At 40.9% G+C, this 15,688-nt stretch overlaps 1 protein-coding gene across 3 annotated transcripts in view; it reads right to left on the bottom strand.

The window, feature by feature from the left end:
• The window catches only part of LOC102299711 (poly [ADP-ribose] polymerase tankyrase-1), a 108,228-nt gene that overhangs the window by 10,868 nt on the left and 81,672 nt on the right, over positions 1 to 15,688 (bottom strand). For all 3 annotated transcript variants that reach the window (XM_005931861.3, XM_005931863.3, XM_005931864.3), the window contains 6 exons: positions 7,389 to 7,608; positions 6,290 to 6,399; positions 4,823 to 5,011; positions 3,883 to 3,963; positions 1,436 to 1,622; positions 1,275 to 1,354 (listed from right to left, as the gene is read on the bottom strand). In XM_005931861.3, the coding sequence (XP_005931923.1) occupies positions 1,275 to 1,354; positions 1,436 to 1,622; positions 3,883 to 3,963; positions 4,823 to 5,011; positions 6,290 to 6,399; positions 7,389 to 7,608 (867 nt within the window). The remainder of the gene's footprint in view (positions 1 to 1,274; positions 1,355 to 1,435; positions 1,623 to 3,882; positions 3,964 to 4,822; positions 5,012 to 6,289; positions 6,400 to 7,388; positions 7,609 to 15,688) is intronic.

Here is a 15,688-nt window from a genome sequence, read left to right as displayed (position 1 = left end):
CAAAGGCCATGTCCACACTAACACGTTTTCGTTTGGAAACGCATCTTTGTCTCTCCGTTTTGGCCTCTGTCCACACTGACGTTTTGAAAACGCTCTCCAAAGTGGATACATTTGAAAACGCTGTTTTCGCATTGCAGTGTGGACAGTGAACCCGGAGCCTTTTCGAAAACTATGACACATTTTAGTCATGTGATGCAGTCATGTGACCAATTAAACTAAGATAGCGGAGGGCATTACACAGCAGTTGTTTTGTTTGCGCTTAATTTTGACAGCCCTATCAAAGATTAATATCACTCCGTACATGCTTCAGATAGCTTTTCTTCAAATTCTTTAATTCTCACTCGCTTTTGCAACTTTGTACTTTTGTGTTACTCGCAGCAACAACTCCACCTCATTGTTAACTCGATGCTTTTCCTCAACATTTTGCTGCGATGTTTCAAAGAGCCGGAAAGTAAATAAACGGCAGACAGAAATGAGGCAGGCCGCATCGTCTTGCGTTTCACGCGTGCGTAGCACTGGAACGTAAGCGTTTTTGGCCGTTTCAATGTGAACGCACAACTCTGTGAAAACGACTGAAAACGACAGTGTGGACGCACAGCGTTTTCAGACGAAAACGCCGTTTTCAAATTCATCCGGGCTAGTGTGGACGTAGCCAAAGACTCCAATCTGGCCCCTTGGATAGCTTTGGAAAATGTGAAGGAGGACATTTTGGACTTTTAACTTTTTACAGCTTTTCCTACTGATAAAGACCTCAACTGTGACCATTCATACTCCACTAAAGTAATTAAATGATAGCTTATTTTACACATTTAGTTCTTACAGCATAAGCCCAAAAAGAAATCCTGAGAGATTTCTTTCATTTACTACAGGGGCTTTCTTTGTCATGATAAAAGTGAGACATACTGTTGAAATTTGGCTTCTTTTTCTTATATCAAGACTGACAGAAAGGGGAGTTTCACTTGTTCGGTTCACATAAGATCAAAGTGGTGCTGCATGTGGCCACCCTTGGTCCACAGCTACATAAAATGTGTGCATCAAGTTTTATGTCAATTGTGATACTACAGTCAGGATAACAGTGGTGGACCACAGGATGCAGACAGATCCTGCCATCCTTAGATCCACACACAACAAGTAACAACAAAAAAAAGAGGGAGACCAATGAAGTTGTTTTGCTTAGAAACAGGATTGGATTCACGACAGCCTCTCTTCCTCCTTTTTTTTCCTCCTATTTCACGCTTGAAAAGTCTGACACATCAGAAATGCTGTTTGTGTACCTGTTCCCGCTGAAAGATGTCTCGGAGGTGTTCCAGCCCCAGGCTCTTTAAGAACTGGTTGATGGTCATGTCAAGTAGAGCTGCAGAGACAAAGTGATGTCAGCAGGGTTTTCACAAGTTTTGACTCGTGGTACAACGGGCGCTCTTGTGCGTTCACCCACCTTCTCCTTCTTTCCTGTCGGAGCCAGTCGCTCCATCTGCGGGACCGGTGGCCCCGGCCACCGTGATGTCACTCAGAGGAGCGGCCAGGTTGTCTATGCTGCTGGCCGCTGACAGGCACGAAGGGGACGGAGACGGAGAGATGACCACACCCCCTGTCGCTCCTGTGCTCACCACATTGGCACTTACCTAAAAGTAAGAAGGAGAAGGTTTGCTTTGACTCAGTAAGACTTTATAGAAATTTTCTTTAGTCACCAATTTTGAGTGTTTGAGCTTTCAGCTCTTGAGGTGAATTGAAAAAGCTAGCGACATGGCAACCAGACACCACAGAAAATCAGTGACATTCAGCCACTTGAAGCGACGATGGATGTTGATTGTCTTGATGTGTAGTTACATTTCACGGGAGATGCACGCAAGGTTATGATGTAGGGTTTCACAGGGGCTTGCAGTTATGGTGTATCGTAATCAAACTAACTGTGAGGTCAGGTTACCTAGGGGACCATTCATTCATCAGAGCGGTGTAGTGTGAAACGTTAGCGAGACATGTCAATTTTTTTTGTGGCTCTTTTTTACCGGGCTAAATCACCATGGTAACTTAGACCCACAATCTGTCTGGGAGCAGCTTATGTTGCATGTGTCACTTTAAATTCAGCTCGAAGTGCCTCATTTTCACCAATTCTTTTATTTATATCATGAAGTTACAGCCGAGCAAACTGTTAGTTGCATTGTGAGTGGAATGTGCATGTGATGCATAACACATATATTTTTATAATTGATCCTAAGTAAAGAATCAAGCTGCTAAGTCTCTTTTACACCTCTGGAATAGCAGTTACACACACACACACACACACACACACACACACACACACACACACACACACACACACACACACAGGAACACCTGTTCAGTCAGTAAGAATAATTTCACTTTGATGACGAAAAATAAACTGGTTTTTAAAATCTCCTTTGTTTGGCTGTGGGACAGTACGGACAGCTTTAACTGTCCTGTAAATATAACGGCTATAAGGGGGGGAAAAAGCTGCACTGGGAACACACTTTGATATAAAAATAAATAACTGGAACCAAAATGCTTGTTTAACATTTTAGTACTCTTCACCATGGATCTCTTCTCTTATTTATTGTTATAGTTTTATGTTTTTTAATCACCATTTAATCATTATTTCATAACGTCTCTGATCAGAGCAGGCAGTACTCAAAGGAATTATTTTATGCACGAGGATTGTCACATAATGTGTGAAACATCCCTTTTCTACATGAGCGAGTACAGAGCCTGAAACAAAAAGTGGGCCTAACAGAGAAAGTCGATAACCATCATTGTGATACCCGCCATCTCTGACTGGGGCTTTAGGGTTTCTTGAGCCAGCTAATATAAAGAAAGCCTTCAGTTTAGTGCTGTGAGACACTACAAATTTTGGTATTGATCTGATACCAAGGAAATATATTGCTTTTTCCAATACAGATACCAATACTTTTAACCTATAAAGACAGCTTACATACGAGACAGCTTCTTAATGACCACATTTTAATGGACACTTAATCACTGTGCTTTTTACTTTCCACTATAATTACTCAAGGCAACAAAACACACTTCAGTTTTTCATGTGTTATGAAACCGGATTTTTGGAGACCTGGATTGTGAATGTGCCTGTCTCTAATGCACTTTGGGTCACCTTGAGTAACATGTCAGTTACCTTTATCTCTTTAGGGCTCCTGCACAGTATGAAAAAGTGGATAAAAGAATAAAATTGTATCTTTTTTAAATCAGTATTTATATATGCAACATGTTTTGCAGTGGCGTAATTAGCAGAGGAAAAAAAGGCTCATCTACAAACTAAAAAAACGATTTAAGAAAAAGGGTTTCAGAGAGCGGGTTGGGCAGAGATGATACCCTTCCCTGTTCCTCTGCCATGACAGCTGAGGTGAAACTTGCTTTTCTGTCATAACACTCGTTCGTGGGGTGGAGCAATGGGCACAAGAAGAACTCATTAAATTTTGGTGCAGATCCAGAGCAACTGAAATTGGCAGAGGATGCCCTCTCTGATCGCCCTTCACGTTGCTCACTTTTTTAGTTAATCAGCTTCTATTTAAACGCTGTGCACGGACCTTGTCTGGGTTTGGTAATTAATGTTTGGTTAACTGATTTGCAAACAGAACCTAGATTTTGCACATTTTGGTAATTATGTGACAACATAAATTCATACGCAGCTCTCGAATGAAGACTTCTGTCAGTGAGACGTCTGTTTAAATATGGAAACGTAAAAATGTTCACACATCTGGTCCGTTCGGTGTTTCGTTTAGGTTTAAATCAAAGCACGTTTTTCTTTACATTGAGCTTAAGATTAAAAACTGATATGAATTCTGCTATTAACACTTCATCCGATTCAACACAGAGACAGCATCTGTGCCTATACTGTGTGCAGACACTCACCACAGTGGCCTGTGGTTTTAAACAACTTGGCAGGGCGTCTGGCGGCATGGCATCAATCAAAAGTGCTCTGATGTCATCAGCCTGCAACAAAGACACAACATGTAGACACCTCTGAATTAGTTTTGTATGTTTGTTTGTATTTTTGGAACACACTATCTACAGATCACACCAGGTTGTGTTTTTGCAGCAAATCACTGTAGTGCTACACTTTTTCTGGATTTTTTGGCAAATCTATCACTTTATTTTTGAGTATAAGACACTGTCTTTTCTTTTCTTCTGACTGAAATATGCACTTTCTTGTTGTAAGGGCACTTGTGTTTGTATTTTTTTGTGTAATGCCTTGAAAATGACTAAGAAGCTTAATTCAATCATGGTCAGAGGCCACGCTTTGTGAAGTTATCCCAAAGCTAATCTGGACTAAACTAGAAAATGGCACGTGTGACGTTTTCATTACAGGATCAAACTGTCACGAAGCTTCATGAGAGCAAGCCAAATTTTCCAGGCTTTTCCTGGGACTGCTATATCCATTAATGACTTCATCCAATGGTCAATAAATAAACTGAATGCATAGCGTGAGAAGAGGAGCAAATGCCTCCGTTTCCTCTTATCTCTAGCAGAGTTACAAGCCTGTAGATGTCAGCAGCAGTGATGTGCTGTTTTCCAAAGGAGGCTCTCAAACTTTGGTACCTACAGTCAAACAAGGAAACGCGTAAGGAAGCTCATTAGGAAACCTCATTAGGGTGTGAGGAGTTAGAAAGCTGTCTGTTCCACCATCTAAACTTCTGCAAACTCTCCTTATGGCGCTCAACTCTCTGAATAGTTAACCATAACCATCTGAACGTCTATTTAAGTCAATGTGCTGACTCATAAGTATGAAGACTGTTATGGGAAGAAATTAGGACAGATCCCAAAAAAAGTCCCACAAGAAATCCTTTCATACCGTGGCCAAGTCCAGCGGCGTCTGCCCCTCCTGGTTCTTCATAGTGGGATCGGCTCCATGGGCGAGCAACAGCGCGCAGAGCTGAGTCCTCCCTTTCTGGGCCGCTTCGTGCAGGGGAGTAAATGCCCACTTGTCGGTTGCATTGACACACGTGTTGTACTTGATCAGCAGAGCAGCTATGTCCACGTGCTGGACAGAGGAGAGGAAGTAGCGGGGAGACATAAAGAAGAAGAAACAGGAAAGCGGAGGAGAGGAATTAAAACTGTAGAAAATGAGAGCAGATGAGTGAGGAGGTGTCTGGGGGAGGCGAGGGCAGCACGAATAAAAGCATTTAACAAGAGCAAATGTGTGAAGTGTTGCTGAATGAGTGCTACAAAATTAAGATCAGGGGAAAAAACCATGTAAAAACGGATTGCAGGATTGTGTGAAACAGAAAACGTGTGAATTATTAAATCTGTCATGATTTTTCTTTTCCCTCCGGTCCTTCCTCTCCTGCTTTTCCCACTCGTCTCCCTCATTCCCTCGTCGTCTGTCTACGGCTCGTGTCTTGGTGTCAAACAGAATGTAGCTTGTTTTGCAGTAACAGTCAGGGATGCTTGAGTGTGTATAACTGTTTGTGTGTGCGTTTCCAAAATGCAGAGCTCATCAAGCTTTCATGCAAACACGTGTTTCATGACTCTTTTAGCAGAAGACTGCTGACAAGCTACGAGCGCTGTGCCACCAAAGATGAAGGGAAAAAGCACAAATGTAAACCTTCAACAGTCGAATATCCCCCCCATGTTAAAGATGATAGTCATTATTGTTGCTGTTTAGGTAAGTACGATCCAGCGTCACAGTTAAATATCACACACTGTGTGCTACACATTTTCTAAACATCCAAAATATGCATACTTGTCAAACTTTACAACAACCTCTTGAGATGATTTTGACTTAATGTGCAGTTGAAAAAAGGTGATAAACTGCAATATATGCAATACTGAGCATATTGCAAAATGTTAAAAATCACAATAAAATCATATAGTAAGTGAAGTATTGTAATAATAGTGTATTTTAAATTTAGTGTATGTAAAACAATATAGTGAAGGGAAGCATATAGAAAGATTATAAGCAACTGAGCTGTTTTATTGATTAAAATACCCAAGTGTGCTTATCTATCAATCTATGTTCATCATGCATTTACACCTTTATCCATGAACGAATTCTAAAAAAGGTTTACGATAAAGATTTTCAATCACTTTTATGCAAAAATTAACTTGATTCATTTCCATCAGCTTTGCGCTTCAAGTATGAAGTACGTCTTGCTACTCTAAAAGTCGAATACAATAAATAAAAAAAATACACAAATGCACTATAAATATACAGCTTGCCTCAAGTATTTAAGTGAGTGAATGTTAAAGGAGATAAAAGACTTTTTAAAGAAACTATGAACAGGTAGCAAAAAAGGCAAGCGTCATGTTTGTGTCTTACCCCATATGAAGCGGCATTGTGTAACGGTATCAGCCCTCCTTTGTCCTGCGCATTCACATCGGCTCCATGCTCCAGCAGATACTCGGCTACCTCCAAGTTGTTATAGCCGGCTAGAGAGCGCCACAGGCGACGATTCCACGCAGCAGGACAGAAAGAAAGATGAGTGAGGAAGATATAAAAACGCAGTCAGCTAATGAGAGAAGACAAAATAATGATAAAGACAGAGTGAATGTCAGCCTACGTTCACGGCAGCGGGACGGCACATATAATCATCTTTTCCTTTTACAAGAAAGCACATCAACACAGAGGGTGCGTGGGCGTGTGTCTAAGTGGTCAGATTTATTCAGACCTTTAAAGTGTTTTCCAGCAGTTTCTTAACTTCTGAAGTGCCAGTCATGCAGCAAAACCTCTTCTATTTAAATATACTGCATCATCACGCAGCAAGAAGTGTGTTTATATATGTATTAAGACACAAAAAGTCCATAATAGAAAGGAAATTCGCAGGCGAAACAGGAAGCAGTTTTTGGTCTTTAAACTTTCCTGACACAATTATGCACATTTTAGGGCACCAAATTGAACAAAAGCAGGATAAAAGCAACCTCTAAAGTATGACCCATAATGTAAAAGAGTTAAACAAAACTAAATGCTCATTTTCAGCCTTGAGTTTGCATCTATAATGTGTTTTCATAATTCAGGACATGGTTTGTACTAAAAGGTGAAATTTTAATGTAAATTTATGGATGATTAGATCAGCGTGAATCTCATTAGGCATTTGTGTGTGTGTGTTTATCCCCATGAGGGGCTTTAGCAGGATGGTGTATCAGCTGTTATCTCTGAAACTGATGTCACAATGATTGCACACCTTGAATATATACATAATAGTTTGTCTGCCTTTAAGGGGACAAACGCTGTCTGTGCTATCAAGACTTTAAAAGCCGTATTATGCGAGTAATGTAATACGAGGTCATTGTAGGTCAACTGCTCGAGCTAGTTGTGCTATCAAAATGTGGTGTTTCGTTCTACCGATAAAATTAAGACGTAATTATAGATAAAAAGGTTTAAAAAAAAAAAATGTGTGTGGGCTGGGCGGCTTTTTTACCTGCAAGGTGCAGCGGAGTCGAGTTGCGTCCCTGCGTGTCCCGACAGTTAATGTTGTCGGGGCTGCATAACTTTTGAACCCTAGCCAGGCAGCCTTTCTTAGCAGCGTCCAGCAGCGCCGCGTCTCCTCTGAGCAGGTCCTGGATGTCCGTGTCCCCGTCCTTCACCAGGTCCAGAGGGGTGTTGCCGTCCCTGTTCTTCTTAGTGGGGTCTGCTCCGTGCTGGAGAGAGGAGGCCATAAAAGGGGGAGTTACACAAGGAAAAGAAAGATGGGGAAAAATACGGGCAGATGTGTTCTAGAGATATTTATCCGGTGTGTGAAAGTGCACGCCGACATCATTAAACAAGACGGCGGCTGCAGTCGGGAGCAGGATGAATGTTGGAGGCTGTGTGGTTAATCAATGACAGGTCATTTTAATACAGTGCACGCTCGCCCTTTAATTCGTTCTGGCAAGTGATTTCTAAGGAAATGAGCAGCATGTTTGGAACGGAGATATTAATTTGTCACATTGTATCTGGGCAAACTCACGGCTAAGGATGAAGATATTTATAACGTACGCTTGGTTGCCATGACACTGAGTGCAGACAACCCCCCACCCCATCATCATGAGAGGACAATTGGCAATTGTCATTTTTTTAAGTATACCCTGATTTAGGGCTGGGCGATATATCAAAAATTTATCGTTACCGAAATTTATGACTCTCATCGACGTCATTTTGCCCATGTCGGTAAATTCGGTATTTAAAAAAAAAAGAAAAGGCATGTGCAGGTTGGCGATGTTCATGTCCCTTTAAGACGCTGTGCTACGTTACAGACTTGACGGGGTGGAGTCACATGACTCTACTACCTGTAACAAGACGAGACACGGGTGAACAAATGGAGGACGATTTAAATGTTGAAGCAGCAGCGACGGAGGTAGAGCTGGTGGAGGAGGAAGAGGAGACGCTTGTTAACAAAAAAAATGCATCATCAATCGTTTGGCAACATTTTGGATTCAACAAGGATGATATTGATCAAAAAATTGTTAAATGTAAACTCTGCAAAAAGACTGTTGCGTCAAGTCAAGGTAACACAACCAACCTCTTCCACCACCTGCAGCACAACCATGTGATTCAATTCGAAGACATAAAAAAAGCTCAAAGCGAGAAGAGAGTAGGAGGACCAGCAAAAACGTCTTCCTCCACCAGGCAGCGGTCAATAACCGAAGCATTTGCTAGTACTCAACTATATGAGCGAACTTCAAAAAGATGGCAAGAAATCACAAATGCTATAGGCTACCACATAGCAAAAGACATGGCTCCTATTGCTACAGTGGAACGCAACGGGTTCAGACACTTCATGAAAATAATTGACAAGAGATACGAACTCCCATCACGAAAATATTTTTCAAAAACTATCATTCCCAGCATGTACAGCACAGAGAGGGAAAAGGTTGCTGCTGAATTGAGATACGTTAAGCACGTTGCAGCCACATCCGATCTCTGGTCCAGCCGTACAATGGAGCCGTATATTAGTCTCACAGTTCATTACATCGACAACAAATGGGAGCTGCGTACCAGAGTGCTCGAGACGGCCTATTTTCCATCTGATCACACGGGGGAGATGGTTGGACAGGGGTTGAGAGCGATGCTGTCTGCATGGGACATCAGTGAAGAGGACCTTGTTGCTATAACAACTGACAACGGCCCAAATATTGTGAAAGCTGTCAAGCTCAATAAATGGACACGGGTGCAATGTTTTGGGCACAGGCTGCACCTGGCAATTGGTAAGTGTGTACATCTTAATATATTTGGGTGGTGACATCTGGTGTGTTTTAAAGTGACTTTAATTCTGTGCGTCATATTCAAAATTGAAAGTATTAATGTTTGAATAATGTTTGAGGAAAATCCACTAGATTGGTGGAGAAAGCATCAAGTAAACTTTCCCACTCTAAGTAAAGTTGCAAAAACGTATCTTTGCATCCCAGCCACCAGCTCCCCATCCGAGCGGGTTTTCAGTTCTGGAGGAAACATTGTGACATGCCTCAGATCCTGCCTGAAACCTGACATGGTCAATATGCTTGTGTTTCTTAGCAAGAACCTGGAGTAAACACTACTCAGGTAAACATCTACAACAGTAGTTTGATTGAACCGCTCAGGATACCAAGTCTGCTGCTGCCCCTTTTTGAAGTGCCCTGTTCAAGCCCTGCCTAATTTTAACTATCAGTGTTCTAGTAAGGTTTTCACACAGCAGCACAATGTTTTTGTTTAAGAGTTTATAGTTTTCACTAGTCACATGGCAGTGCTTAGTATTTATTATAGTTTTTTCTGTGTTCAATTGACATTTGTGTTTGTGACATTATTTGTTTACAAGTTATAGTACCTCAAGGCCTTAGCAGAGATAGGCCTTTGTCCATGATGGCATTACATTTGCACAATCATTGTTTACTTTGTGAATAGCCAATGTGAAACATATTTATTATTAAACTATTTTGTTTACAAGGGATACACATTTTTTAGAGAGCATGGTTACATATTGTATCCTACACTTTTTATTTTGTTCAGTTAATAAATCTTAACCACTAAAAGTACTTACTACTATTGTCTTCATTTATTTTCAGTGACATTTTACAGTCCTTTAAAGTGGTAATAATATAATTGCAATGAATAGGTCTAGGGGGAATAATATTATCAAAATAACTGGAGGAACTATGCTGCCTGCCACAGCCCCATCAAATGAAAAAAAAAAAAAAACGTTTGTTTTTTTGGCACTTGGGGTGGTTATCGTCCATTTATCGTTATCGAGGTTAACTGCTCAATTTATCGTGATATTGATTTTAGGCCATATCGCCCAGCCCTACCCTGATTATTAAAGAAAACACTGGAAAAAACCTTGTTTGTTTGATGGGCAAATAAATGGAAAAATCTGATCCATCTCCAATAAAAAGCTGTTAAAGCTCACAACAAAGACAGCAAAATAGATAAGAAATGTAGAGGATTTAAGTCTCATGACAACACCACAATTAAAAGACTGAATACTGCTATACTGATTAGATACTTTTCTTTTACATGGACATTAAACAAACAAGAAGAAACAGTCCTCCACACTCTGAACAATCTGAACCCGCTGGAAGCGTTTCACTTAGACGAGTAAGAAATGATGACAAGTGACGAGTGAGAAGAGGATGGATGAAGGTAATTCACCGGAGAGCAGAAGAGAGGAGGTGGAAACGAAAGGGAGGTAGAGAGAGGTGAGGACAGGACACCCAGTGAAGTGGAAAACACCACATACCCCGGGGGACGAGGGGAAAGCAGACATTTTCATCGCTCAGCTGTCTCCTAGGTTGTGGCTCAACTTGTCATTTCATTGTAAGTTTTGAAATCCGCTCATTAAAATTGGATGTTGTGGGACCACTCCCCTGGGTATCCACTGCTGGTCTGAAACGGTCCTTTATAGAAATCTCTCTCATGGCTCTCTATCCCTCTATTCAAAGTAGTCTGAACCTTTCCCTCTCATGAGGTTTTTTTCTCTCCTGCTCCTCAATTTCCATTATCTCTTCACTGCTGTCACTCACTCACACTCTCATGAAAATTAGACTAGAAATAATTGGGGACATTTACATAGATACAAAAAGGGAAAAAAGATAGTCGACCTTTCAAGAACCATTATCTTTCTCATAGGAAATGCAATTTACAATTTTTCGTATCTGCTTACAAATGAAACGCTATACTAGCAGCTTATTGAAGCTCCAGTGTTCTCAAAAATGTCCAAAAACAAGCTCATTTTAGCAGGTGTGATTTTAACAAGTTGATCGCCACGGTGTAGTCTGCTAACAGGCTCAGATTGGGACATCGAATGAAATCAACTGAGCATTTAAAGTAAAATGTTGCTGGCTACATTATTACAAGTCCTTGAAGGTAAAATTGTAATTACAGCATCCAATATATGTCTGGATTTGTATGAAATATTAACTTTATTGTGTAGCTACAGGAACATTTAGAAGATTTTTTTCGTAGTTTTTTTTCGTGAAGGCTTGGCTTAATTAAGCCACCAAAAGCTCCTGGCAAGAATCTGCTTGGTAGTCTTTGTAGACCCATGTTAAAGCACATCACACAAGTCAGAAAAGACAAAGAGCTTCTTTTAAGTGAAGTTAAATTAACTCTGAAAGAACAACAGAAACTGTTGTCTGCAGCTACTGTCTGTGATTCTTATCTCTGTTTCTTTGCCTTGTTATTTAACATCATTGTCACTGAACTTTCCAACCAATTATTATACTACCCAGTACCCCAAATAGCTAATCAGCCAATCACATGGCAGCTACTCACTACATTTAGGCATGTACACATGGTTACGACGACCTGCTGAGGTTCAAACCAGCATCAGAGTGGGGAAGAAAGGTGATTTTGAGCGTGACATGGGTGCTGGTGCCAGACAGACTGGTCTGAATATTTCAGAAACTGCTGACCCACTGGGATTTTTCTCTTTAACAACCATCTCTATGGTTTACAGTGAATGGTCCAAAAATAGAAAATATCCAGTCAATTACCTGGACGGAAATGCTTTGTCGATACCAGAGTTCAGAGGGAAATGGCCAGACTGCTTTGAGCTGGCATAAAAGGCAACACTTACTTAAAATAACCATTCATTACAGCTAAAGTATGCAGAGGAGCGTTGAACCTTCAATGCAAGTGTCTCCTGACAGTTGAGGCCAAAACTGGGGCTATGGTTGGCACAGTTTTACCAAAATTGGATGATAGAGGAAAAAACAAGACTGCCTGATCAGATAAGTCTCAGTTTCTTCTGTGACATTCAGACTGTAGGAACAGAATTTGGCATATACAACCTCAAAGCAGAAATCCATTATATCAACAGTTCAGGCTGGTGATTTAATTGCGTGGAGGGATATTTTTTTGGTGCTTTCATTCTGACTTAAAATCCATTGAACAACCCAAGGTCAGAGGAACAGCTCTCCAGCTTCAGACATGTGACCCGAGGCTACAAATACTTGGTTTATTACAAAAGCAATCACGACTGAACAAGAGGACATCCTTAAAGAACTCGAATATCATCAAAGGAAACTCCAAGCATAAAAATGTCACAGCCTGACTGACAGTTGGTCTTTTCCAAAATGATGTTGCATATTAGCATCAGACCTTCATAACTCACTCGAGTTCACAAACTGCATGCCAAGTGCTAATGAAGTAGATTATACTTAAATTGAGCTGAAATTCATTATCCTCTCACACGTCTTCACCAACAACGATGATGCTAATGTGCATTTTGCATGTCTTACAAGACCCATTCCTCAGAAACTATCTGGGTACAGGGAGGATGCAGCGGAGTTTTAATTTGAGCAAAAATCCTGCACAAAAGCAGGATAATAGAAAGTTAACAACAAACAGAGAAGACAACGGAAAAATCTAGTGTTGAACTCCACAAGAGAGATCAATCACATCCCGAGGCCTCGGCAGATTAACACCAAAGTGCGGGAACACTGTCTTACTTCTGTGCACAAGTGTGTTAAAGGGAGAGTCGAGAGTACTAACGTGTGTAAACAAGAAATGCAACAACATGCTGAAATTTGCCACTATGAGAATGCTTCTAACCAGAGTGGGAAAACAATACGAACCTCCTACAATCAATCATCCGTTTGTGTGTCTCTAACCTCTGCCTCCAAAGCCAAAGACCAACCATGAGATCAGGGGAAAAAAAAGAAAGAAGTGTGGCCTGAGGGAGATGCTGTATCTCTGAACTCCATTTGCTTTTTGAGCTGACTGGGATTTGTCTACACACGAGTCTGTGCGAGGCTTCACACTTACAAGTGAGAAAAGCATTTCATTTGGTGCTGCATATCTAATAATGAGTCTAACGATAAAAGCAACAGCCTTTAATAAGCCGTAAAGAAAGCCTCACTTTAATATATATAGCGAGAAAAAACCCAACAAAACATCTCTGCTGAAGAAAAAAAAAGCCTCCATCACTGAATTTACACCAGACAAAAAAAAGAACAATCACTTCTAATAAACTCCCACAAAGACAAAAGAAAACCTTATGGTGGCTGAACACAAATAAAGCTGCTGAAGCAGATGGTGTTCCTGGACATGTGGTGATCAACTGCAGCAGCACTGGTCTTAAACATCTTTACCTGGAGTTAGAGCTGCACAGCAGATGGAAAATTGAGTGAAAACAGCATAAAGTTTCTTTGTGCTTTAAGCTCAGGACGGCTTCAAATCTCAACTCACAATTCCAATAATGACATTGAAGAGCACTGAAAGTGTTTAACTGGTGTGTGATATAGAATTTCTTTCTGTATTCTGTAACCTGCAGCTCAATTATTGCAGATTTTCCTTCACTTTCTTCTTTCATGCTATTTTTTGGTATTTTGCCCTCATTAGTAAGGAGAAGTGTGGGGAGCAGAGGAATGAGGTGCAGTAAACATTGGGCTGGCTGGAAATAATCAAAAACTCTCTATTGATGTCTCTGCCCCCTGACCTGCTGGCCCAAGGTTTTTCCATTTAATTCGCAACTCATCCTCAGTCAAGTGAAGCTGTGAACTGCTAAAGGTCTGAACTATTGTGACGTAATATCAGTGTGTAAGAATACTTCAGCATTATCACAGTTTTATGAGCAAAGCAGCCTCTATAATTTGGCCCTAAAAACACAAGAGTGTAGACTGGTTTGGACTCTTAATCAGCAGACCACAGAGTGACCAGCTAGTGGCTAAGAACTCAATCCTCTGCTTTCCCTAATTTCAAGCAAAAGGAGCACCACAGGGAAGCGTTCTGGGTCTTCTCTCCTTCTCATACATGGCTTAAATCTGCAGATTATGCAGCTGAGATAGGATCAAATTGTTGGCTCCCCAAAGCCTGGGAAAGTAAAGTGCCATTTCTCATACTTTTTTCCCTTAGTATTCACATTTAATGCTCGGTGGTAAAAGTAAACATCTTTTTTTTCTCCATTGCTTGTTTTGCTGGACACCAAACACAAAAACATTTCATAAACTGATATATGGAGAAGCGCTCATTCTTCTGGAACCAGATAATTTGACCTTTTTTGTTAGATTAATTACTTAAACAAGTTTTTATTGCAAGCGAGGTCAGTTTATTCAATATAATGCAAACCGATAAATGCCACCGCCCCAAGGAAGGAAATCATTCACCATTTCTCACACTGCACCAGGCAGTGCATATTTAGTCTGCACCTCTCTGTACTCCTGCACAGCCAGACCGACAAGCTAATTTCTCCCCAGAGCTGTCACCTTCCCTAATACTCCACACAACAGCCACTCCCCTCCACCATCACTGATACCTCTGCTGCACTGTCGCACCTCTTAGTCCCAAAGTTTTCAGTGAACACTGCTGTGTATCAGTTTCACAGCCTGACCACGACAATCTTACACTTCTTTTGTGTTTTACGCTGCTGTCTGCTCACACAACTGTGTCACTACCTCGTACAAGCTGTGTAGGACGTTTATCTCATAATTCATTGTTTTCTTTTCCATTTATTTTTAATCATCCTTTAATACTCCTAAGTACATCTGTTACAAACTACTTTATACAGTCAATATGTAATTATGAATAAAGTAATGAATTTCTCTTGTTTTTCCGTGTGCTGCGTTTACCGTGTGTGTGTGTGTGTGAATTCAACTGTGTTCATCTAATAATTTATGCTGCCCCATATGGCAACGGCAAAGCGGTGACGTAACCTCGTCTGGAGGTGTTTGTGATAGGAAAAACAAAAATGCATTCAGCTGTGAAACTGCAACATTTCACAGGATTCATTTAGCCTCAAAGAGATGTGACAATTCAGTGTTACACAACAGATATTTTCAGCTTTGTAATTGGATTGGTCGGAGTTGATCCCGGCCGGGTTCAAAACTCGCACAGAGCACAAGTCATACCTTTCAGTGAGTGTTTGCACCCAATTTTCCAAATGCCAATCCTGGAAAAACCTCGGCTCCATAACGTTGATTTGTACATGCTGACTTACACCCATTATTCACAAGGCATTCACAGCACCAGATGCCATTAATTGCATTAGTAACACATGTGCTATCATTTCATTGCCAGCTCTTGCTTCCGTAGACATGACTGATTTCTGAGTTTCGCTGAGCCCTGGCTCACCGCGTCTTGTAAACACTGTTTGGTGAACTTGTCTGGAGAAGGATAAAGTGCTTGTTTACAGAACATTAAAGCTGCATCAAAAATTAAATATTTCTATCCCACAGGCTTCAGTATGAAAAGGAGCAATGTGAGGTCACAGCAAATGGCACAATTAAGCCCTTCTCAGACATGGTATGTGTCACAGAAGTGGCATTCGGT

This window comes from Haplochromis burtoni, unplaced genomic scaffold (genome assembly GCF_018398535.1).
Source record: "Haplochromis burtoni strain Fernald_Lab_line unplaced genomic scaffold, NCSU_Asbu1 Contig_151, whole genome shotgun sequence".
Lineage (NCBI taxonomy): Eukaryota > Metazoa > Chordata > Actinopteri > Cichliformes > Cichlidae > Haplochromis > Haplochromis burtoni.
The sequence above is the reverse complement of the archived record's forward strand: the minus strand, read 5'-3'. Positions and strand labels throughout refer to the sequence as shown.